At 45.0% G+C, this 24,730-nt stretch overlaps 1 protein-coding gene across 4 annotated transcripts in view; it reads right to left on the bottom strand.

Annotated features, from left to right (window-relative positions):
• MICAL2 (microtubule associated monooxygenase, calponin and LIM domain containing 2) overlaps positions 1-24,730 on the bottom strand; it is a 126,896-nt gene that overhangs the window by 83,045 nt on the left and 19,121 nt on the right. For all 4 annotated transcript variants that reach the window (XM_011954274.1, XM_011954277.1, XM_011954276.1 and 1 more), the window contains exon 2: positions 21,114-21,454. In XM_011954274.1, the coding sequence (XP_011809664.1) occupies positions 21,114-21,377 (264 nt within the window). In that variant the 5' untranslated portion in view covers positions 21,378-21,454. The remainder of the gene's footprint in view (positions 1-21,113; positions 21,455-24,730) is intronic.

Genomic DNA, 24,730 nt, shown 5'->3' on the forward strand with positions numbered 1-24,730 from the left:
CACCCACCCACCCATTCCCCAACCCATCCAGCCAGCCTTGCTGAATGAAAGTTAATTTATTCTAGGCCTTCTACAAACACCTCTTTTGAACAGGAAGAATCTTGGAGAGGGCAGATAGGGACACCCTCCTTGGGCCATCAGCCTTTTCCTAACTCACTAGGCTACATGAAGCCTTGCTTCCTCTCCTCCTGCTATGCAAACTCATAAGGCAGATAGACTCAGGAGGCCTGGCTAACTAGAGAGATTCTGAGCACAAGGCAGCTGAGCTGATAGTTCCTTTGAGCAATCTGTGTGATGGGATAACCTCACCAACACCTGAGGCTAGATGGGGGCATTCGAAACTGTAAGGCTCAGTATGGGTCAGTTACTGCTGTTGCTACTAGCCACCAAATTAAACTCACCCAAACTCCCTCCCCGCAACTGACTGAAACAATGACTCCCCCAAGCTCACTCTTGTGACAATTAAAGTACAGAAAGGCCCAGCAGTGGGCTTGGTTTACTACTGTATCTGGAATTTATTTACGAAATCTCTCAGAAGAGCTTAATTCCATCACAAACCTTAGTGTCAGACATTTGCTGGGATAGATGACAGTTCAGGACACTCAGGAGGATGGTATTTCCTTAGTTTGCCTCTCCCAGGCTGGAGTTTCAGAGAGGCAGCTGACTACCACATTTGTCGCCTCTGTGGGCAGGTATGCTGGTGGTCAGGGTCTGCAATGGAGCCCTCTCTTGGCACAGAGATGCCCATTTTTAACCAGGAGGAGAATGGTGAACAGGGAGCAGCTTGCAGGAGAGGGAGGCAGCCAGATAGAGAGCCCTCTGCCCAGAGTCCTTTCAAACAGTCCTGACAAACAGTGATCATGATGAAGGTAATTATCTTCTTCTATGCTGGCCACTGTTCTAAGTGCTTTAGACATATTAATTTATCCAGGCCTCACAGTCATCCTCAAAGTTGGAGACTATTATCATTTTTCAATTAAGTAATATGCTTAAGGTCACATAGCCAAGACCTGGTGTGGTGGCTCACACCTGTAATCCCAGCAGTTTGGGAAACTAAGGTGAGTGGATCGCTTGAACTCAGGAATTCAAGACCAGCCTGGGCAACATGGCAAAACCCATCTCTGCAAAAGCACACAAAAATTAGGCAAACACAGTGGTGCACACCTGGGGTCCCAGCTACTCAGGAGGCTCAGGTGGAAGGATCACTTGAGCCCAGGAGGTGGAGGTTGCAGTGAGCTGATGTGTGCCACTGCACACCAGCCTGGGCAACAGAGTGAGACCCTGTCTCAAAAAATAAAAAAAAGTCACACAGCCATAAGTGGGATACAAACTTAGGTTGGTCTGACCTCAAAGACCATGCTCTCAGGCCCTGGGCCATGCCACCGTCTCACCCTGGCTCGAAGAAATGAGAGCTTTGAAGGCAGTCTATGTCAATAGTGTCCACAGCACACCTACTTCTCCTATATCGTGAAGCAAGAGTGTCCCTCTCACCTCCACATTCCCTAGCCAGCATCCTATGAGTGATATTTAAGACCCCAAACGTACCATCCACCTCTGTTGGCTCAGCTCAGTCTCAGATACATCTGTTTCCTTACACTTAGTTCCCTCGTGGGCCTGAGAAGGGCACAGGCAGTTAGATTCTGGGCTCTGAACTGGAGTGGAGGCTCTGTGTCTGGGCCAGGACAAGGGGAGGATATGCTGAGTGTGGACAGATGTCCACCAGGCCGAGACTCTGGCAATCATTTTAACGAGCAATGCAGTGGTCAGCCAGGCACACCATACATGTCACCCACTCTGAAAACTGAGCTGAAATAGAGCATGATTCCAAGGCCCAGGTCAGTTAAATGACCGAGCAACAAAACCACAGCAATGCATTACATCCGAACCCAGTGACCACAAAACTTTTCTGTTTCGGGACTTTTTAAAAAAAGGAGTCAGGACACGGTTTCATAAAGGCGTTAAGCCATTTTCCCCACCCCACATGCTCCTAACTTCCTGAACAAAGAAAGCATCCCATCATTTTAGCGCCAAGACAACAATAGGCTGCATTTTCCATCTAAGAACAGTTGGCTTGGAACAGCAGATAGAGAAGCAGTGAGAGTAAACGGGGGTCTGTGGGGCCACTGAGGACAATGATTAATGGGTTTCCCAGGCCTGCTATCAGCTGGCGCAGGCAGTGTAGGAATAGGTCTCAGAATGTGTTACCCCAAGGCCCTCTTGCAAGCACTCCAGTGAGCAGAGAATCAGCCTACACATTCCCAACCAATGAGCTCAGGCTGGAGGTGAGCCAGGGAGAGCCAAGGTGGACAGTGGGAGGAGGGTCAGGAAGGGTCTGAACGTCTCGCTGCTGCTCCAGGAAGGGAAGACCAGCCATTCATGGAGGCCTTACAACACCACCTCTGACTCAAACAATGGACTGTGTGGTGTGACCTTAATTAAAGGAAAAACGTAGAATCACAATGCATTTAAAAGACCTTAGAGAGGCCATCTACTAAAATCTCTCATATCACACAAGAGGAAACAGAACAGAGTTGGGAGGAAGGGAAAGAGGAATTTATGTTTCTGACGATTTCCTATTGCTAGGAATGGTGTCATGTGTGTGTTAAAGCAACTAAGGTGTGTTAAAATATTGCTGTTTTACAGATGTGGAAATTCGATCTCAAGCCAGTAATTGGCCCCTGGTCACTAAACTAAAAATTAGAGGAGCAGAGATTTGGCCTGGATCCCTTCCAAGCTCTTTTCAGCAACCCCCCACTCCCTACCCACTACACTGTCAGGCCCCACATGGCTCCTGACCCCTCTATTCCCAGCTCTATGGCATCAGAACAGGGGTCCTTAGCCATTTTTATGCCACAAACCATCTCAGTAACTTGATAAAACCTATGGACACCTTCTCAGAATATTTTCTTTAAATGCATAAAACAAAACATTAACAGATCTAGCATAGCTAATAGTAAGTAACAAGATCTAGTTGTAGGTCTAACACCTTACAATAATCTCAATAATTATTCACTTATAATTTCTAGTTATAAGTGTAAATCCTAGCTTGAGATATCTGCAACCACTTCAAGAAGGAATGAAAATATTTGAGATTTCTATTAGTGATGAAGTCATAGGCACTCCTAAGATGGATTTGTTGCCTACAATGTCCCTGTAATTGGGGAATATATTACATTTCAGTTAGAGGTTAGTAAAAATAAAGGGTTTTTTCTTCATTCAAGTTCACAGACCCCTGAAAATTAAAAATCCCTGTGCCAGACCAGCACTACCATAAATCCCCAGCATGGGGGACAGTTGTTAACTTTTCCTTAAACCTGTAGGACAGAATAATAGCAGTTGTGATTTATTGAATGTTTTAATGTTGCAGGCCCCTGTGAAGCTAACTCATGTCCTACTGATAACTATTCTTTGAAGTGGGTGATACTGCCTTGGTCATACAAGGCAGAAAAGTTCGGTCTCAAGGTTGATTCCTAAAGCAAGTTAAACACATCTACCTACTGCATGTTCAAGTTTACAGATTATTGTAACTGAAGAGACTGCAAGGTAAGCTGTTAAAAAAAAAATTACTTGAAATTCTCTTCTTGGCTGGATGGATTTTGAGTTCACATAAACAAAACAAAATAAATTAGACATTGAGGCTGATATAAGGCTACAAATGCCATCCTTAAACCCAAATTGAAAACTACTAAATCCATCAAACTCATAGTACCAGGACTTTAACTGAGAATTTCTAATAAACAAACAGGTGAAATTCTAAAACCAGACATTCATAAATACAAAACAATGCTGTTGCCCTCCTTAAATATTTCTGACAGAATTTCTTTTGGAAATAAAGATAAGAATAGGCCGGGCACGGTGGCTCACACCTGTAATCCTAGCACTTTGGGAGGCCACAGCGGGTGGACCACCTGAGGTCAGGAGTTTGAGACCAGACTGGCCAACATAGCAAAACCCTGTCTCTACTAACAATAGAAAAATTATCTGGGCATGGTGGCAGGCACCTATAATCCCAGCTATTTGGGAGGCTGAGGCAGGAGAATCGCTTGAACCCGGGGAGGGGCGGAGATTCCAGTGAGCTGAGATTGCGCCATTTCACTCCAGCCTGAGCAAAAGAGCAAAACTCCATCTCAAAAGGAAAACAAAGGCAAGAATAATATCTGAGCCCTCTCTGTATCCTTATCACCCAAGATTAACTGTTGAGGAAATAGTGTACTTGAAAATACAATATATCTCATATCTTTCCCAGAATCATTTTCTCTATTGAAGTCCTCAAAGGTTGAGTGAGTAGATACTAAAGTCTAGGACTGTTGGTTTTGAACACTGTCACATTCTTCCGTTTATCTCCATGAAATTCTAGGCAAGTCCCTTAACCCAATGAAGCCTCAGTTTCCTCATCTGTAAAGTGGGGATAATAATCCCAGCCCTTATTACCCCAGAGAGTTATTGTGGGAATCAAATGAGATACTCGATGCAAAATTCCTCTGTAAACAGAAAAACTTTATACCTTTGAGATGTTATTAAACCCTAACAAGGGACAAGTCATTTGGTATGATTAGGAGCTTCAGAATCAATGTGGGAGGCAAAAATACAGGAGTTCCTTCAGCATAAGAGATCATAAATCAGTGTCACTCACACCTGTGACTGCGTGCAGTAGCACCAGAATAAAGACCAGTGGTATACCCTTCATGGGAAACCTTCCTGCCAAAAAAAAAATATGAAAACACTGCAAGAGTCTGGACCTCTTAAAACTCAGATTTACAATTCCTTGCAAAGGAGCATAACCCTCATTCTCCCCTCCCTCAAGGTGTCTCTTCAGGGAGAAGAGACCTTCAAGAAGATGGCAACCCACCACGGACAATGTCTGAAAGAGGCCAAGTAGACAATACAAGATAGTCATGGTCTTTGCTAACTCCAAGGCCTCTAGTGGCCCTGAAAAAAGCATTTCTACTAGCACAGGAGAATGAACCTTGGTTTCAGTGTGTTAGGGGATAAGCGGAAGGTGAAGATATAGGAGCAAGGAGTACACAATTACTTTCCCCAGAAATTTGGTGGAGAACAGAAGAAGAAACAGAGCTGATGATATTGATTTTCGTAAGAAGTCAGATGGCTGCTTAAAGGAAAGGGGCTGAAGAGACAGAGAAGGAGGTAAAGGATGGGAACAGCTGCTGTGGGAATTGATACAGACAGGAAACTGGCTAGATTTTCTGAAAAGGCTGTCCCAGCAGCACTGAGAGGCTCAGCATTAAGTTGTCATAACTTGGTAACAACACCAATCAGCTGGGCTCTGCAGCTCTCTCTAACAGTGCCAGGCAGCCCTCGAGAGCATGACACAGAATTAGAGACACCAGAGTCTCTTTGTGGGGCGGGGGGCAGCCTGAAGTCAGGAGCACACTGAGAAGCTGCTGAACATGATTGCAAAGGCACAATGTGGGCTCCAAGATAGGCAAAAGAATGAAGCCCTTGGGAGGCAGGTGGATCAGGAGGACAGGGAGGCACTGGCTGAGGATGGGAATGTGGATTTGCAGCAGGTCTCATGAGAAGGAGATGGTAAGAGAAGCAGCAGCTCCAAGTCATGGTTAGAGAGGAGTATTTCCAGTGGGAGTTTAGGTGGGACAGTTCTGGGCAGTGGAAAACTCCTAGGTGCGGCTCTCAGCTGGGCTGCTGGGGAGAAGGTGAGAGGTGGGAGGAGGTGGAGGCTGCTGGAGCTGCAAAGGTGGAGGATCTCCAAGGACAGGATTTCAGCAGCCTGAACACAGAAAGTGCCTACAGTGCTGGGCAGAGGCAGGTGGAGGAGAGGCTGAGAACTAGGGGAGGAGCCTGCCCAGAAGGCAACCTGTGAGAAGGGAGTTGTGGGAAACAGGTTGGTGAGGCAGGAGCTGGGCTGATCAGACAGGGCATTGGGCCAGGCTAGAGCTGGAACTTTAATCCACAGGCACCGGGAGTTTTGAATCTGGGCAGTCACAATCTGAGCTGTGCTTGCAAAGAGTGACTCTGCAGGGGCCAGTACTGGACTGCAGGGGAGGAAAGGCCAAGAGAGGTTAGAGGCTGGCAGGTGTGATCACTTGAGTAAGAAATTGTCAGTCCCTGAACAAACGTGGGGCAGTGGGGGTGAAGAGCAGGGGACAAGCATGAAGAGAACTGCAAACGAAGGTGTGATTGCATGTGGGAGGAAGAAAGGAGATGGGCCTCGAGTCCCAGCTACTTGGGAGGCTGAGGCAGTAGAATTGCTTGAGCCCTGAAGGCAGAGGTTGCAGTGAGCTGTGATCATGCCACTGCACTCTAGCCTGGGCAACAGAGTGAGACATTGTCTCAAGAAACAATAGTAATAATAATGATAATGAAGTCTGATATGAGAGATTTACTATCTAGTTTTTCTTAAGGAGACCATCTAGTCTCCTATTACTTGGAGGCTTCATTTAGGTAACACGAAACTTAGCTTCCATAACCCCTTTTATCTTAACTCATATATTTCTTTATGCTAATTTTAACTCTTCAGGCAAAGCTTAACTTTCAACCAATTGCCAATCAGAAAATCTTTGAATCCACCTATAATCTGGAAGCCCCTATGCCTGCACCCCCATACCTTACATGTATTGATTCATGTCTTTGCCTGTAATTTCTGTCTCTCCAAAATGTATAAAACCAAGCTATAACCCAACTACTTTGGGCACATGTTCTCAGGACCTGCTGTGTCATGGGCCATGGTCACTCTTATTTAGCTCAGAATAAACCTCTTCAAACATTTTACAAAAGTTGGGTTTTTTTTGTTTTTTGTTTTTTGTCAGCAGCTTCCATGCCTTCCCTAAACACGCCACCCTCCAGTCACTGCCGCGTGTTCAGCTAGCAGAAGATCCCTGAACCCAGTCCTTTTGGGGTTTTATGGCAGCTTCATCATGTAGGCACAGTTGATGAAATCACTGGCCATTGATGAGCAAGTTATCCTTCAGCCCTTCTGTCCTCCCTGGAAACTGGCTAGGCCTTTCAAGCAGCAACCTTCATCCTGAAGCTGCCGATGGGCTGCCAGCCACCAAGCATCTCATTAGCATGCAAAGGACACTCTTATCACCCTGGAGATTCCAAGGGGAGAAGACCAAATCTGATATTTCACAATATCAGATTACTTCAATGGGCTCAAGAGAGAGGTACAGGCCAGAAATAGAAATGTGGAGATTCATCTTCATGAGGGTGACAGGCAAGTATAGCTGAGATTTCCTGAGAAAGCAGGCCTCACAGAAACAAAAGGAGTTGGAGACAAACTCAGACACCAAATATGTACTACAGAAAAGAAAAATAAAGCATAAGACTCTTAAAAATTAATCAGAAAAGTTGTGCCATACCTGTACCTCATACCATATACAAAAATTAATAAAAATGGATGAAAGACCTAATTGTAAGAGCTGAAACTAAAACTCCTAGAAGAAAACGTAGGGCAAAAGCTTCATGACAGTAATTTGGTCAGGATTTCTTGGATATGACACCAAAGCCACAGGCAACAAATGGAAAAATAGACAAATTTGACTTCATCAAAATTTAAGACTTTTGTGAACCAAAGAACACTATCAGCGCAATAGAAGGATAACCCATAGAATGGGAGAAAATATTTCCAAATCTCTTATCTGACCAAGAGTTACTATCCAGAATATATAGAGAACTCTTAAAAGTCAACAAAAACAAAACACAAAACCTGATTCAAAAATGGGCAAAGGACTGGAATAAACATTTCTCTAAAGAAGACTTATGAGTGGACAATAAGCACATGAAAAGATGCTCAACATCATTAATCATTAGGGAAATCCCAATCAAAACCACAATGAGATGCCACCTCACACCCATTAGGATGTCTACCCTAAAAACCAAAAAATAAGTATGGTGAATATGTGAATATTCAACCCTTGGACATTGCTAGTAGGAATATAAAATGATACAACTACTTGAAACAGTAAGACAGTTCCTCAAAAAAGTAAAAATAGAATTACCATTTGACCCAGCATTTCACTTCTGGGTATACCGTATACCCAAAAGAATTAAGGCATGATCATGAAGAAATAGATATGTATATCCATAGTGGCCCTAGCGTCTGGCATGTAGCAGATATTTAAAATGACTTTTTTTTTTTTTTTAAGCAGAGTCTTACTCCATTGCCCAGGCTGAAATGCAGACGTGTGATCTCATCTCGCTACAGCCTCTACCTCCCAGGCTCAAGCGATCCTCCCATCTCAACCTCCCAAGTCGCTGGGACTACAGGTGCATTCCACCACACCAGACTAATTTTTTGTATATATTTTTTTTAGAAATGGCATTTTGCCATGTTGTCCAGTCTGGTCTCAGTCTCCTGAGCTAAAGTGATCTACTCACCTTGGCCTCCCAAAGTGCTGGGACTACAGGAGTGAGCCACCATGCCTGGCTGGAAATGATTTTTTGAATGAATTAATAATTATGAAAAATTTAACTCAGGCATGGCAATATAAAATATAAGGGTAAATGGAAACAGTTTGGTGGTTCCTCAAAAAGTTGAATTACCATATGACTCAGCAATTCCACTCCTAGTATATACCTAAAATTACTGAAAACAAAGACTCAAACTGATACATGTCAGTGTTCATCACAGCATTATTCATCTTAGCCAAAAAGCAGAAAAAAAACCAAGGGTTCCTCACTGGATGAATGGATAAACAGATGTGGTACATACATAGGATAGGATATTATTCAGTCCTAAAAAGAAGGAAATTTTGGCATATGCCATAGATGAACCTCGAGGACATCAGGCCAAGTGAATAAGCCAGTCACAAATACTGTATAATTCCACTTAAACAAGGTACCTAATAGTTAAACTCTGGAGACAGAAAGAGAATGGTGGTAGGTGGGGACTGGGGGTGGCGAGGAGTGGGGAGTTACTGATTGTTGGTACAGAGTTTCATTTTTGCAAGATGGAAAACCTTTTGGAGATGAATGATAGTAATGGGTGTACCACAATGTAAATGTGCTTCATGATACCAAATTATACATTTTAAAATGGTTAACATTTTATGTTATGTATATTTTACTACATTTTGCTTGAAAAAACCTCAAACTCAATTCAGTACTGGAAAAGTTTTAAGTATGACTGGAATAACTTGGATATGCAAATTTACTTTTTCAACTGTAAGTTTTATAAAATTTAAATACAGATGAAGTATTTCTGATTAAAATTTAGCATCTGAATTGAGATGTTCTATAAGAGTAAAACACACACCAGATTTCAAAAACTTAGTACAAAAAATGCAAAATAGCTTTAAATAATTTCATAGTGATTACATGCTGAAATAATAATAATTTGGATATATCGGTCAAATACATTATTAAGATTAAAAAAGAAAAGAATGAAATTCTGACACATGCTACCATATGGACAAACCTCAAAAATATTATGCTAAGTGAAATAAACCAAACACAAGAAGACAAAGATGATATGATTCCACTTACAAGAAATATTACGAACAAATTTATGCAAACAAAAAGATGAGAGGGTACCAGGGGCTGAGGGAAGAAGGGCAGAGGGAGTCTTTGCGTAATGGTTGCAGAGTTTCTATTTGGAGTGAGGAAAAATTTTGGAAACAGGAAGTGGTGATGGTTGTACATCGTCCAGAATGTAATTAATGCCCTGAATTAATTGTACACTTAAAATGGTTGAGATGACAAATTTGTTATATGTATTTTACCACAATTTAAAAAGACACATTGGGAATGCCCAAGGGGAAGAGTAAATGCAAGAGCTCATTTTCGTAAAGCTAGGGAGGATCTACAAGCAGCTGCAAGTAAATATCAGCAAGTTCTCCTTGGCTGGAAGGGGACATGAAACTTCCTCTGGACTTAAATCTTATAGATTTGAACTTAAAAAGAATCTCCCCCTATATGTTCCTCAGATTTTGACAGCTGTCCCCTGCAGAAAGGGTCCTGAGAATAAAATCTTTCCACTGCAGATTTCCCATAGACCAGCCTTTGGTATAGCTCACTATCCTGTATTTACATCTCTTGAGACTGTACGACTGACAACAGGAGGTGTAGAATACACCAGGTTGCAGTGAAATCTGTCACATATAGCCAAAGGCTCTGAGCAGCCTCTGAAATTATAATAGACTAGGTTTATCCTTCTAGGAAGCTGAATAGAAGTTTGAAATGAGTAACTTTTTAATGTAACCTAATTCTATATATAACACATAAAAATACATGTATATACTATATTTACAACTTCTCTTAAGTATATATTTCTATAACTATGTATGTTATATATTTCAATATTTGTATCAGGATATATGTTAGTACATGTTACATGGAGAGCTGGTAGCTTATGGCTGACCATCCTAATGAGACAGCCAAGTATAAAGAGGTCCCTGGAGAACCTCTGACCAGCCTGTGCACTGGGAGGATGGGGTGGGGCCTCGGGAAGTTTGCACCATTAGCAGGGGGAGGAGCCTGGCCTCTCCTGTTCCGGGTGGTATGTGGGATTCAATGTGTGAGACAGGGGGCCTTTAACAGAAGCCTCTCTCACTTTGCTTAGTTTTTTTTTTTTCCTTTTCGCCCAGTAAAGTCCATTTTTCTCACCCTTCAAGGTGTCTGTGGGCCTAATCTTTCATGGCCATGTGACAAAAACCAGGCTTTCACCTGAACTAAGGAGAAAGTCCTAAAACACTAATATCAACTAAGAAGCATGCTGTCTCCCACCTTGTTTCTTGCAAAACTCACTTACTGAAAGGCCAAGTAGGAAGAGACCTAATTGCTTGAACCTGCAGACATTTGGCTCTCTTGTACACAATTTGACTTCTTCCTCAGCTCAATCATTGTCATTCCTTTCACAGGTGTTGACTGCTAAGGAACACCCTGCACTCCAAACACCTACTAAGCATCTGCATTTGAAGAACTTAACCTGAGGCAAATACCTGTTACGTGTCAGGCATTATCCTAGGTGCTGGGAATCAGCCAAGAACATATAGGCAAAAATTCCTGTGCCCATGGAGCTTACATTTTAGCAGAGTTTCTAGGAACACTTTTGCCTGCATGATAAAGAGATGTATGTAACTACAGCAACCCCTTCTACCTTCTTGCTGCTTTGAAAGCAATTGTGATGGCTGGAGCTACAGCTGCCACCTTGTGACTACAAGGTAACAAGCATGAGGAAAAGTTGCACTGTCCAATTTGACAGCCACTGGCTAGTAAGCACTTGATGTGTAGCTAGACTTAACTGAGATGAGCTGTAAAACACACAGCATTTCAGAAATGTAATATACAAAAAGCAAAATATCTCAGTAATCATTTTTATATTTACTACATTTTGAAATAGTGTGGATATATTAGGTTAAATAAAATATATTATTACAATTTCAATGCTTCTTTATATTTCTAAAATGTGACTAATAGGAAGTTTAACGTTATATATGGGTTTACATTATATTTCTATTGGGCAGCACTGGCCTAGAGAATCCGAGAATACAGCTACTGAACCTCCAGCCACCACCTCTCTCCTGACTTCTCCTTAAAAACATAAGCCCCTATTTGTTTTCACCTCTGGTCACATCTCAGTTACCCACAGCTGAACACAATCTTACAAATTCAGCGCAGGAGAACAACCTGAGAATCAGGCTCACTGAACTGCCCAGGACCTTCCCTGTGGCAGGAGGCTGACCTGAGACTGGTACTCCACCCTATTGAGTAGGAGATAGACAGATATAGTCACACCAAGTGGGACAATTATCTGGTCAAGGAATACACTGATTGCCAAGATATTTTTAATTGTGGGAAAAAATCAAAGCAGAGCAAAAGTCTCCAAAGAGCAAAGAAGAGGGAAGCCAGGGTTTACCTTTCAGTCTGGGAAGGAGAGCGTTAAACTGCTTCATGGTTTCCTTTTTCCCTGCCCGGAGATACACATTTATTTGGATAATCCCGGCCGGAGACTCCCTAGGGCCTTGTACAACCCTGGGTGGGCCAGGAGCTGCAAGAGGGTTTTCTTTTTTTCTCCAAGTAAAGGGAGACTCAGTCTTCCAGCTTCACAAGCCTATTGGCTAACTTCCCGTCTCTTTTGAAAGCTCCACGGGCAGCCAGATGCTAGGCAAGGGCCAGACAGGGCTGTGGCCACCATCCCCGCCCTGAAGGGAAGGAATGCTCAGATGCAAACTTGGACAGATGCTTAAATAAGGAAATGAAAGGATTGTCTGGTATTGATTTCTGCTAACCCAGCATCAAAGCTTGGAAATACCGGGGCTCACACAGTAAAGCTCCAGAAAGAAGCCCTTTGAGCCATAGAGTTCGCTCCTCCATCCATGTGCATCTTCCCTGTGCCAAGCCCTGTGCTGGGGCTTGAGATCCGGGGATGAGCCAGGCACGCTCCCTGTCCTTAGGAAGCTCACCATTGAGTGGGAAAAAGACAAAGCAATCAATGTGGGGCACTGATCAGCAAGATAGCAATAGGACCAGAGAATCTAGGAGCCCACTGGGGCACCAAACCCAGACTGGGGATGGAATAAGAGGAGGCAGTGGGGAGGAGATAGTCAGGGAAGGCTCCCAGGAGGAGGTGATGTCTGCTTGAACTGAATCATAAAGAGAACAAGTTAGCCAGGCCAGGCCCCTGTTCAGCACTAACAGGATGGATCCTCTGTGGGCCAGGGCCCTAAAGTCTCCCATTATTTGATGAAATTTTCAAGAGAAATATAAGTGCATTCGATTTGATACACTTATATGTGTTCTTCTCTTAAAGAACATTCACTTTTACTGATACAGCAAACTTTTTTTGCTTTTTCTTTTTTTTTTTTGAGATGGGGTCTTCTTCTTCACCCAGGCTGGAGTGCAGTGGCACAATCACAGCTCATTGCTGCCTTGACCTCCCAGGCTCAAGTCAGCCTCCCCACTCAGACTCCCCAGTAGTTGGGACTATAGGCATGCACCATCACGCCCGACTAATTTTTGTATTTTTTGTATAGACAGGGTATTGCCATACTGCCCAGGCTGGTCTCAAATTCCTGGGCTCAAGGGACCCGCCCACCTCGGCCTCCCAAAGTGCTGGGGTTATAGGAGTGAGAAATGGGGACTGGCAAACCAAACCTCTTAATGAAACGATGCATATGGAACTATGTTGCGAGCTGTAAAGCTTGGTGGTGGTAATAAAACTGTTGTTGTTGGCCGGGCGCGGTGGCTCAAGCCTGTAATCCCAGCACTTTGGAAGGCCGAGACGGGCGGATCACGAGGTCAGGAGATCGAGACCATCCTGGCTAACACAGTGAAACCCCGTCTCTACTAAAAATACAAAAACTAGCCGGGCGAGGTGGCGGGCGCCTGTAGTCCCAGCTACTCCGGAGGCTGAGGCAGGAGAATGGCGTAAACCCGGGAGGCGGAGCTTGCAGTGAGCTGAGATCCGGCCACTGCACTCCAGTCTGGGCGACAGAGCGAGACTCTGCCTCAAAAAAAAAAAAAAAAACAAAAAAACAAACAAAAAAAAACTGTTGTTGTTAAAAGGATGGCAGTAATCCCTGCCACATCACTGCTGGACTGTTCTTCACCCAGTGGCCCTGTTCAAGGTCACCTAGTCCAGGCTGCAGGACTCAGAGGACTCTATCAGTGCCCACTTAGCATGGCCCATAGCATGGCCCAGGAAATCTAAGGAGGCAACGTCTTACTGTGCTTTCTATTTTTAAAGAAGGACTGTTCTTGGTGCTCCCTTGCACTATTGGTGGGAGTATCCACTCCAGGGAGGAGAATCTGACAATGCCTATAATTTTTAAATGTAGCACACATACCCTTTGTCTCACAATTTTATATGTATACAAACAAGTGTGGTTAAGGAAATGCACTGCAGCACTGTTTAAAATGGCAATAGACTGGAAATAAGCTAAGCTAAAAAATTGTGCTATAGACTGGGTGCGGTGGCTCATGCCTGTAATTCCGCACTTTGGGATGCCGAGGCTGGTGGATCACGAGGTCAGGAGTTCGAGACCATTCTGGTCAACATGGTGAAACTCCTTTTCTACTAAAAATACAAAAATTAGCCAGGCATGGTGGCTCACACCTGTAATCCCAGCTACTTGGGAGGCTGAGGCACGAGAATCACTTGAACCTGAGAGGCGGAGGTAGAAGTGAGCTGAGATCACACCACTGTACTCCAGCCTGAGCAACAGAGCAAGATTCCATCTCAAAAGAAAAACAGAAAAAAGAAATGGTGCTATTGTGCTCTAGCCATAAAATGGGAAACCATAAAAGGCCATGAATAAAAGAGTTAGATCCACACCTACTGAGAAAAAGCAATCTCGAAGATACATTTTTCAGTGAAAAAAGTTCAGAACAAGTGCAGAAAAAATGTAGATCTTTTTCCCATTAAGAAAATACAGGGGGCAGTGCATGTATCCATATCACACATCCACAAACATGCAGAGATTTTCAGGAAGGTCACACAAGAAATGGGAGAGTACTTGCCTCTAGGAAGGAAAACTGGGGGAATGGAGAAAAGAAACTTCTTCCACACTAAATTTTCTTTCCTTTTTTTTTTTTTTTTTTTAATTAGCTTGGCTTAGGCTCAAATCCACTCTGTCTTGTCTTGTCTTTTTGTCTTTTTTCTCTCTCTCTCTTTTTTTTTTTTTTTTTTGAGACAGGATCTTGCTCTGTTGCCCAGGCTAGAGTGCTGTGGTGCAATCATAGCTCACTGCCACCTTGACCTCCTGGGTTCAAGCGATCCTCCCACCTCAGCCTCCCACATAGCTGGGACCACAGCATGGTGGGGCGCACCACACTCAGCTAATGAAAACACATCGTTTTCTAGAGACATGGTCTCACTGTGTTCATCCCACTTGCTCGGTCTCACCCTATATTTTCTTATCCTACTTGAGTTATTTTTTATCATGAGCAGGCATTTTTTTCAAAAAAACCTTTTCTTTTTCTTATAAAGAAAAAATATATATAAAGAAATATATATGGAAATATATAGATAAGTACGGGGGCAGAAATATGTTTATATTTAAATAAATATATATGTGTATATATAAAGAAATAGATATGTGTATAGTGTGTGTGGTGTTGTGTGTGTGTGGTGGGTGTGTGGTATGTATGTATGTATATGTGTGTATAAGTGCATGTGTATGTATATGTGTGGTGTGTGTATGTGTGTATGGTGTGTGTGGGGTATGTGTTTATGTGTGTATGGTTTGTGGTGTGTGTAGTATGTGTGTGTATGTGTGTATTTGTATATACATGTGTGAATTTGTATATATGTGTGTATGTGTGTGTGGTATGTGTGTGTATGGTGTGTGGCGTGTGTGTATGTATGTGTGTGATGTATATGTATTTGTGTATATATGTATGTGTGGTGTGTATGTGTGTGTGTGACTAAGTGTATGCGTGTGTGGTGTATGTGTGCAAAGGATGTGTGTGTGTGTATTTGCTGTAGAGACCAGGTCTCACTATGTCACCCAATTTGGTTTTGAACTCCTGGCCTTGAGCATTCCTCCCATCTTAGCCTCCCAAAGTGCTGGGGTAACAGGCGTGAGCCATCCCACCTGGCCTAGTTTTCTCATAAAAAAGACAAAAAATTCTTTATTTAGAAATATATTTACAAAGTGAACTCAGTAAACCCGGATTAACCACTTCCTATGAAGACAGCTAAAAAGGAAAGTTTTTTCCTTCTCCATACAACATTGCTGTGAATTGGATTTACTCAAGCTCACATATAATACCCAACGCACACACTCATGCAAACCCCACACACTCCATGTGCAGCTGTGGTAACAAATGCAGCCATTGGTACAACCTGACTGGCAATCCAGGCTCAGAAACGTGTTCAATGTTGCAGGGCCGGCAGTCTACTGTCAGGTAAGCAGATAAATCCAGAGTTCATCTAAGCTTTTTCTTCAACTTGCACAGTTTCACACCCCAGAGACCATCTTCTGCTGTATCGGTTATGACTGGAACCGCCCGTATCAGGCAAAGTGGCCCTTGAAGTGTCTGAGTCAGGGCAGCCATGACGGATGACTTCAGAAGTTGGGAATGTCAGACAGGTTTATCCCGGCCAAGGGGTAGCATTCTTTGCTCCCGGTGTCACCGCTTCTACCCCTAACACCCTCGCACCCTGCTCTGCTGCCTCCCTGCACGATTTGTGGAGGAAGCTGGGGACCATAGGACCGTCTGACCCTTGAGCACAAACCGGGGCCTGGGCTAAACACAGGGGAGGGGCCCAGGAGCAAAAGGTGTGTGGTGACCCTGCTGGATACTCATAAAATACAGTCACATTCTTCCAAAAAGATAACGCAAGAGTTTTCATTACATAGGCTGGCCCGATTCCTGCTGGTGACGAGTCCATGAGTCATTTCCTGCGAGTTTTTATGGCAACAATGTACAAATACCCTCTGGTCTGTAATGGTACCTGTGACTACTGAGCAATCCTGTGAGGAGTGGTGGAAAGAACCCTGGACAGGACTGGGAATCACAGGCTCATTGTTAACAGTTTCCCAGGTCCTCTGTTTGAGTACGAGACCTTCTGTTCACAGCCTGGACCAGGAGGTGTTTTTCTCCAGCCTTTCCTACCATCCATCCACTCTGTGCTCTCCAGCTTTCACCCTTCCCCCAAACCCCACACACTCCTCCTTTCCCACTACAGAGCAACACACTCTCCCTAGAATATATGCACTCCCTCTAGCTGTTTCCTCAGTTCTACACGGCAAACTCCTACTCATTTGCCAAGTCCCACATCAAACCTCCTCTTCCAGGAAGCATTCTCAGACTACCCCCGTCACAATCAGTCATTTGCTTTTCTATACTCCTGCAGACCAATGTACAGACCTCTCTCTTAGCTCTTAAGATATTAATGATGATAAGGGCTAAATGTTTACTGATCACTTATCACAATGCTACACAGCCTTCTACACTTTACAAAGGTTACCTTATTTAACCCTCATGGTAACTCCATGAAGTAGCTACTCTTATTATCCTCATTTTACAGAGAATGCTACTAAGGACCAGAGCTATTAAGTAACTTGCCCAAGGCCACAGAACTATTAGATACCTAGACAAATGCCTGGCACATAGTAGTTGTTCAATAACTATTCACCTGATGAATGATTAATAAGTAAATACAGAAATAATTACATATGTGTCTTTACAGAAAGCTTAAGTAAGAACCACATCTTATTCATCTTCCAAACTATCCTCTCTGTCAAATGCCTGGTAAGGTGTATGGCACTGGAAACACCTGCTAATGAGCAAATAAAAGAATATAAGAGCAAACCAGTAAATAGAGTTCAAATCCCAGTAATGCCACTATCTTCAGCTTTCTGGACCCTGGTTTGTGGCCTGTTAAATGCAGAGCTTGCACATAACATCTGCTTAAGTTCCTTCTAGCATTAAAGATTTATATATAAAAATAACCAGAGTCCAAAATTTTGTGATTATAGCATTTCCCACACCAAATTACATATTGCAGGTTCTTCTGGGTTGTTTTCCTCGGGAACACTACTCAGTTGGGTGTGACATTTGAGTCCGGTGTTACCCTAATACAGAGTCAGTATCAATCCTGAAAGAGTTCATTTGGCTTGATCCTCAGCTCATCCTCATTCTTATCCAAACATAGTCATGCTGAGGGAAAGAATTATTAATATTCAGTGCCAATAAAACCCTCATAAACAATAATCAACAATAAACAATAATCCCAAGTGAGATTTTGTAACTGGCACCTGAGCCATTGCTCTAGAGAACTTTCAGGCCACTCTCCTTGTCCCCTGGCACCTCCACTAGAGCCCTTCCCTCTTCTCCAGTCTCTCACTGCTGTGACACGCGCACATGTGTATACACACACACACTCACTGGTGGCATGGAGGCAGGAGCATGGTGCTCAGCATATGGCAGGGGCTGATAAATGCTTGTGAAATGCTTAAGCCCAGACCCACTCCAGGTGGTGCTGAGATGCATCCACACCAGCACAAAGGTCGGGGTTCTGGCTGAATTACGTTTATTCCTGCTCTGCCTACGGCTAACCGGGAGCTTGGCTTTATGCCTGGTACCTGACAAACCTGTGTCATCTGGCTTAGCATTGATGATCAGCCACATGTATGCAAATGCCCAGCATTTCTTCCTTGACTAATGCTCAGCATAAACCATGACACCAAAGGATGACTGAACATGGTATGTGAGCAAGACAGTGTCTGTTCATGTTGGAAGAGGTGAGGACCCCTGTTCTGTGTTTTGACTCACAACAAGGAGTATAAGCATCGGCCTCATGGAGCTGGCCATTAAACACCCACACATGAATGTGATATGCAAGGAGCCTATATCATGGCCAGAATACAAATCAATAGTCACTGTAGAGGACACCCATTTTTTGTGTGATTTTTTTTCCTTCCTTCCTTCCTTCTTTCCTTTCTTTCTTTCTTTTTTTTTTTTTTTTTTTTTGAGATGGAGTCTCGCTCTGTCACCCAGGCTGGAGTGCAGTGGTGTGATCTCAGCTCACTGCAACCTCTGCCTTCTGGGTTCAAGTGATTCTCCTGTCTCAGCCTCCTGAGTAGCTGGGACTACAGGCACCCGCCACCACACCTTTGTATTTTTAGTAGAGATGGGGTTTCACCATGTTGGCCAGGCTGATCTCGAACTCCTGACCTCAAGTGATCCACCTGCCTTGGCCTCCCAAAGTGCTGGGATTACAGGTGTGAGCCACCACGCCCAGTCCAGGACACCTGTTATTTATCTGTCTCACACTCCCACATCCTTGGGGATCTGCTCTTCCCTCACGTCGATCATGTGATGCTTGAAAGGGCTGCCAATCACAGTAACCAGTTCCCCTGGCTTTGGCCATAATAAATCCAGAGGTGGGCCACTCAGAATCCTTCTCAATGGTTTTTTTTTTTCAATATTGACCTGGAAGAGACAGATTCCAGCCTTTTGGAATGGAGCTATAAAGATGTGAAGGAGAGGCTTCAAACACGGAGAAAAATGTGTTTGCAGGAGAGAAGCACGGAGCCAATAGAGAGCAAAGCATCCAAGCATCCAAGTTAAGGCCCCGACTTAAAGTGTCTGGACCTTCCTGTTAATATGAGTCAATGATTTCCCCATTCTTTGTGGTAATTTTGAGCTGGGTTTCTGAAAAGCACAGCTCAAGTAGCCTAACACAGTCAGAGTTCATACTTACAATGCATTCTCAAATGTATCTTCCACTCCTCAGCATTCAGGCGGTTTTTATGAGATGGGTTATCTCACATGTGAAAAATGTCCTTGTTCCTCCTCACAAGAAAGGCATAAAAAATCCTGGGCAAGAGGCACCTTACCCAGCATCCCTAACAAAAGGTGCTTTCTTTCCCTATCTCACCACTATCTCAGAAGCCAGTGGTGACCTGCCAACCACAAGATGTGATGACTGTTCTATTTCAAGCTACCAAAGCTTGTAAAATAGAGGCTGGCCACACTGGCTAGGTAACTGGCTAGTACGCTTTGGAAGAAGGGTCTCCTCTTGGTGGTCAGCCCTCCATTCCATCCCTCTACTCACTGACTCCCTGTGACAATCTGTCTTCAGATCACCAAGAGGGTCCCTCATCAGCCACAGCATGTTGGGTGTATGGGGCAATAGCATTCCCTAATAAAATCAGAGCTCGGAAAACCCTCTGTGAAAGAACATAGTGCAACTGGGCCACCTGACTTTTAAGGGACTTTTAAAAAACAGAAGCCACCATACACAATTACTAAGAGGGGTGACACTTTGGAAGCTAAAAGCTTCCCCTCCTTTAAATCTGAAGAGCCACCCAGTGAACTCTGAACTATGAAGCCACAACAACGAGGAAGGGAGGCACTGGCCAGGAGTAGCACCCAGGATACTGGTCTCACCTTCTCCTCCCCCTTCCTTTTCCCTACCTCCCCCATCTCTTCTGCCTAGCTGGAACGTGGCAGGTTATGGGCAGGTACTGCCTGGATGGCTAGCCTGCTCTGGACTGAGGCGACTGGTCTGTTTCAACCTGATGGAATGCTCTTCCTATGTCCCGCAGTGTCAGTGTGCCCCAGGCTCACAGGAGCTTGGCAGCTGTCTCCCCTGGGGCAGTGGAAAGCAGCATATCCCATGGTGGACTCAACAGCTTCTCATCACCAAAACAGAAACACAACAGTCCCGATTGCCATGGAGAGTTCAATCCTCTTGTCCTGGGATTGGCACCAACTGGAATTCCTAGGGTTCTAGCTGAGCTACCTCCTGTGAGGTCTAAATACAGCACATTCGATTTTAACCTAAACACACAGCCTGAACCAGTGCTCAGGGCTGATAGCCCCCAACGGCCACCAGGGAAGTCAGCTGAGAAGCCTGCACTCTCAGCTGCCTATCTGGTGGTGGGCATTTCACAAATGTCAGAGAAAGGTTGTGATAGTGAGCCTATGTTCGCCGATGCTGTCTATGGCCAAATGATGGGGGATGCAATCGGTTAGTGTAGGCTTAACTATGAGTGCAGTCCTAGGTAGAGAAATGCATCCTGAGGAAGGGAGTGGGCAGGTGGAGAATGCAGGGGTATCAGGTAGAAGAGAAAGAGATAGGGAGGAAGAGGCAGTGAGGACCCAGACCTATTTCTTAGCCAATTAATTCAAAACCAGGGGATCTTTCTAAAATGTCCACACCCAGGGGAACACAACTCTCTAACTATGCCTCTCCCTGAGATTTAGGACTTAGGCCCTAGAATCAGACGGACCAAGATTGCCCTCTAGTTGTGTGACCTTGGGCACAACTGACTTCTCAATTTCCCCATCTCTAAAATGGCCTGAAGGACTACTGGAGCTGTTCATGGAAATCATGGCCATAAAGTACCTTGTACCTAGAAGCTGCTCAATAAATAGCAGCTACCAGAAGTAGTAGTAGTGGCAGCAGGAATAATAGAAGTGGGGGTAATATCAAGCATTGGCTTCTCTCCCTCAACTTTGCCTCTGGCTTCCCTCCCTTGGAGACAGCACGAGTGGAGGGAACCTCCCAGCCAGGAAAAGCTGATGCTTCGAGACAAAGGAAACCTTTACCAGAGGAAAACAATGTAACATCACACCCACACCCAAGAACCTTAGAGTGCCAAAATGGCAACAGCTTCCTAACCTCCTAAATGTCAACCCACATGCCCTGCAAAGGTAAGACTAGGAGAGTTTCTCCTTACCTTGGTGTTCGTGCACGACTTCCCTCGCTTATACTCTTTGTGGGAACCACGCTTATCCAGTTTGTACCACAGGGCTTTGGCTTTCCAGGTGGTCACCTTGGACTTGAGCTTGGAATAAAAATTTCTGTGGTCCAGAGGGTCTAGGTCCAGGTGTCGTGTAAGGATGTTGAAGGCCTGGAGGGTACCTTTGCACGTGGATGCCTGGACAAAGTTCTCAAAAACCTGCCCCGCCTGGGCCTGCTTCTCATCCTCGTTTTCCCCCATGGTTCAGGAGTCGTGTGTGGCAGTGGTGTGGCAAGGACACAGGCGAACAGCATGAAGTATCTGGAGAAACGTCACACCTGCGACAGTAGGAGGAGGCAGAGGTCAGCTTTGGACAATGAGGGTAGGGTGGGGGATGGGTGCTGAGAAGTAAAAATACAATTTCTTTAAGACATTCAAATATTAATCATATTATTTAGTGTTCAATACTAAACATAAACATTTATAAAAGATATAGAATTGTGCCTTTTGGCCTGTCAATGTGGCATTGCGGGTAATCTCTCCCCTATACTCTGTTCCTCTCACTGGCTGAAAAGTACCACACACTGCACAAGGCTATGCCCTGGCTAATGACAATGGTACCTGGTCAATCTTGCTCTGCGTCAAGTGGTTCTGCAAACAGTGACTAGGAAAAGGGAAAAACTCCCAGAAAAGTACCCTAGATATAGTGCCATTGAAAGTCTATCATTCTTGGTGCTGCAAGTTGGCTGGCTGATGTGAATATAACCCAGCCACAATTCGCTAATGCACAGACAGAAAAAACTCCAAAGAACATCTCTCTAGATTTCATGACTGCCCACCTCTCCTTAGATACCCAGCTTTAAAGTCTTTCTTCATTAGTTACCAGAGGGCAGGGCTTTCCACGACACACATGACAGTATCTTCTCAAAACTTCTGCTCCTGGTATCGCTGGAAGCACACCATCTGCCTCAGTCAGACTCACAGACAGACAGAGACACGTGGACCTCCTCCGCCTGTGCAAAGGGGGCCTGTGCTTTGTAAGTCCAGGCTGTGAACTATTTGGAACAAGTGCTTCAGCTGATGGAAGGGAAAAATGCGATGGGTGCTCATTCACATCCCAAAAATAGCTTGCCTGGGCTTTGGCCATGGTCCTTTCTGCACCATTCTAACCTCAGACTTTTCTTAGAAAAGTCACTTAAGTTTCAAAGGAACAAAAATAAAGTAGTGCTGATTTTCCAAAGCACTAGCTGTTTTTCCAGAATCCAAAGCTGGTGCAAGGAGACAAATGTGGAGGAGCTGGGGCTGACCCAGCTGTCAGGAGGGCTGGAGGGGTCTCTGAGCAAGAGGACACAGCAGACCGAGCTCCGCCAATGAGGCCTGTAAGGGGAGGTCAGCAACACACAGAGCACAGGCCTCACGGCAGCTCTGCGCTCCCCAGAGGGGCAGTGTTTATCGTGGACAAGTTCGAATAGTGGGATGGTTTTATAATACCAAAAGCAGAGAATGGTGTTTATCTTCCTCCTTAATCTCTTACTTATTCACTCGGCAACAATTTTTGGTGCGTTAGCAAGAGTTGGGCACCACTCAAAAGGCTGGGAATATGTAGGCTCAGGCTCTGCCCACAGGGGAAGATGGATTACAAGACCACAGGCAAGTGCTTGTAGAATATGAACCAAGGGCATGGAAACCCAGAGCAGGCGGTGTCCAACAGAGCCTTGAGGAGTCCAGAGGGGCTGCAAAAGGAAAGTGTCAAAAGGGTCCCGGGAGGCACTCAGTAGATGTGGTAATGCACGCTGCATCCCCCACAGGAGGCAGATTTGTACCTGGGGAAATGTACCAGTTTAGAAAATAGTTTTGTAAATCAGTTCTCCAAGTTGCCAACTCCTCCTTGTCTAAAGTCTAGTATAATTTATTTTACTAGGAGACTGGGCAGTGGACACTCACACAGGGATGTGAGTGTGGAAAGAGCAGGAGAGTGGTGGAATGACAGCATGTTCAAGGTTCAGGATTTGTGAGGACATGTGGTGGGGATGTCCAGTGCACATGGTGGCAGATGTCCCCTCCAGGCCAAGGAGGGGGCCTGGCCTCTCCAGTGGGTGGTGAGGAGCAGGAGACAGAGCAGCAGGAAGAGACAAGTCTTTGGGAAGATGAGAGGGCAGCAGTAGACTGGAGGAGGAGGCTGGGGGTGAAGAGGCAGTTAAGGGGCTGTCCAGGCAGCAATGAGAAAAGGAGCTGGAAGAGAAGGGGGAAGAACAGCACACGCAAAGGAGCATAGGAGCCCACTGGGCACCACCTGCCAGGAGGAGCCTGCTGGGGCAGGCAAGGTCTCAGACACTGGATGCCCAGACTTGAGGGTAAGGGGATCCTAGGGCCCTACACTCCCTTCCCTCTTTCCTGGAGAGCTGCTGAGGTGCCTGGCACTGAGCTTGGCTGAAGGGAGACTAGCACTCATTCCCTGCTCAGGCCTAGCCAGCTTCCCTGCCCTACCCAGGCTGGTTCCTCCATGAGGCCTTACCCAGTGACCCTGGTCTATGACACTCAACAACTTCAGTAGACTGAGAAAGCGGGCTCTGTGCCCTGCCTGGCGCGACGAGCATGGATTCCTTCACAGATGCTCTCTGGGCTCTGTGAGCGTCCACTCTGCTCACTTGGGCATGACTCACATAAACACTGCCTCCTACTGTGTCTCCACTTTCCCCATGTGCAATGCTTGCCACCCAGAGAGCATAAACAGAAGGCGGGACTCATTTGCTTTGCAGAGCGTATTAACATTCTCAGTCTTTATCTATCTTTGGAACCACTTCTGTGCCCAGCATTGAACAAAGGCTGCAGTGGCTGGCCAACAAACACAGGGCTATTTGAACTTGCCCGCGACACTACAGTCTCTTCTGAGGACAGGCAAGTGGCACAGAGAAAACTGAAAGGCTTCAGAGCTATTGCCTCATACAAGCCACTTCTGATTCTCAGTTTCCCTACTGTAACAGACAAGTTATAATCTCATCCTTGCAGGGTAGCTGTGAAGGGCAAGAAATGTGGATGACGGCAGAGCCGGGTCCCGGGAGGCACTCAGTAGATGTGGTAATGCACGCTGCATCCCCCACAGGAGGCAGATTTGTACCTGGGGAAATGTACCAGTTTAGAAAATAGTTTTGTAAATCAGTTCTCCAAGTTGCCAACTCCTCCTTGTCTAAAATTATGAACAGTTTAGAGGCATCAAGTCAAACAATAATTTACAAACTGGAAGAAGCTGTCTCCTCTGCACCCCAATGGCCACCCCTCCTCCTCCAGAAGAAGAATGAACAACTTCGTCTTCGGGCTCCAGTGGAAAAAGAGCTAAAGGTGGTGCTGGTGCTGAGGGCTAGATAGGCGTGGGAACTCCAGGAACCAGCCCTTATCTAGAGTGAGAGAAGGGGAGGTGGAGGGAGATGGTTCGACAGGAGAAGATAAGCGCAGCTTGGATGTGTAGCCCAGCAGCCCGTACCAGGCTCAGACTTGGCACCCTGGATCTAAACACCCGTCTCACTCTTTACAACTGGCTTTCCAAGTTAGGTCACAGACCTTAAAAATGACCCTCAACACCCATGGCGGGTAGCTTTCCTCATGGGATTAACATC

This window comes from Colobus angolensis, unplaced genomic scaffold (assembly GCF_000951035.1).
Source record: "Colobus angolensis palliatus isolate OR3802 unplaced genomic scaffold, Cang.pa_1.0 Scaffold380, whole genome shotgun sequence".
Taxonomy (NCBI): domain Eukaryota; kingdom Metazoa; phylum Chordata; class Mammalia; order Primates; family Cercopithecidae; genus Colobus; species Colobus angolensis.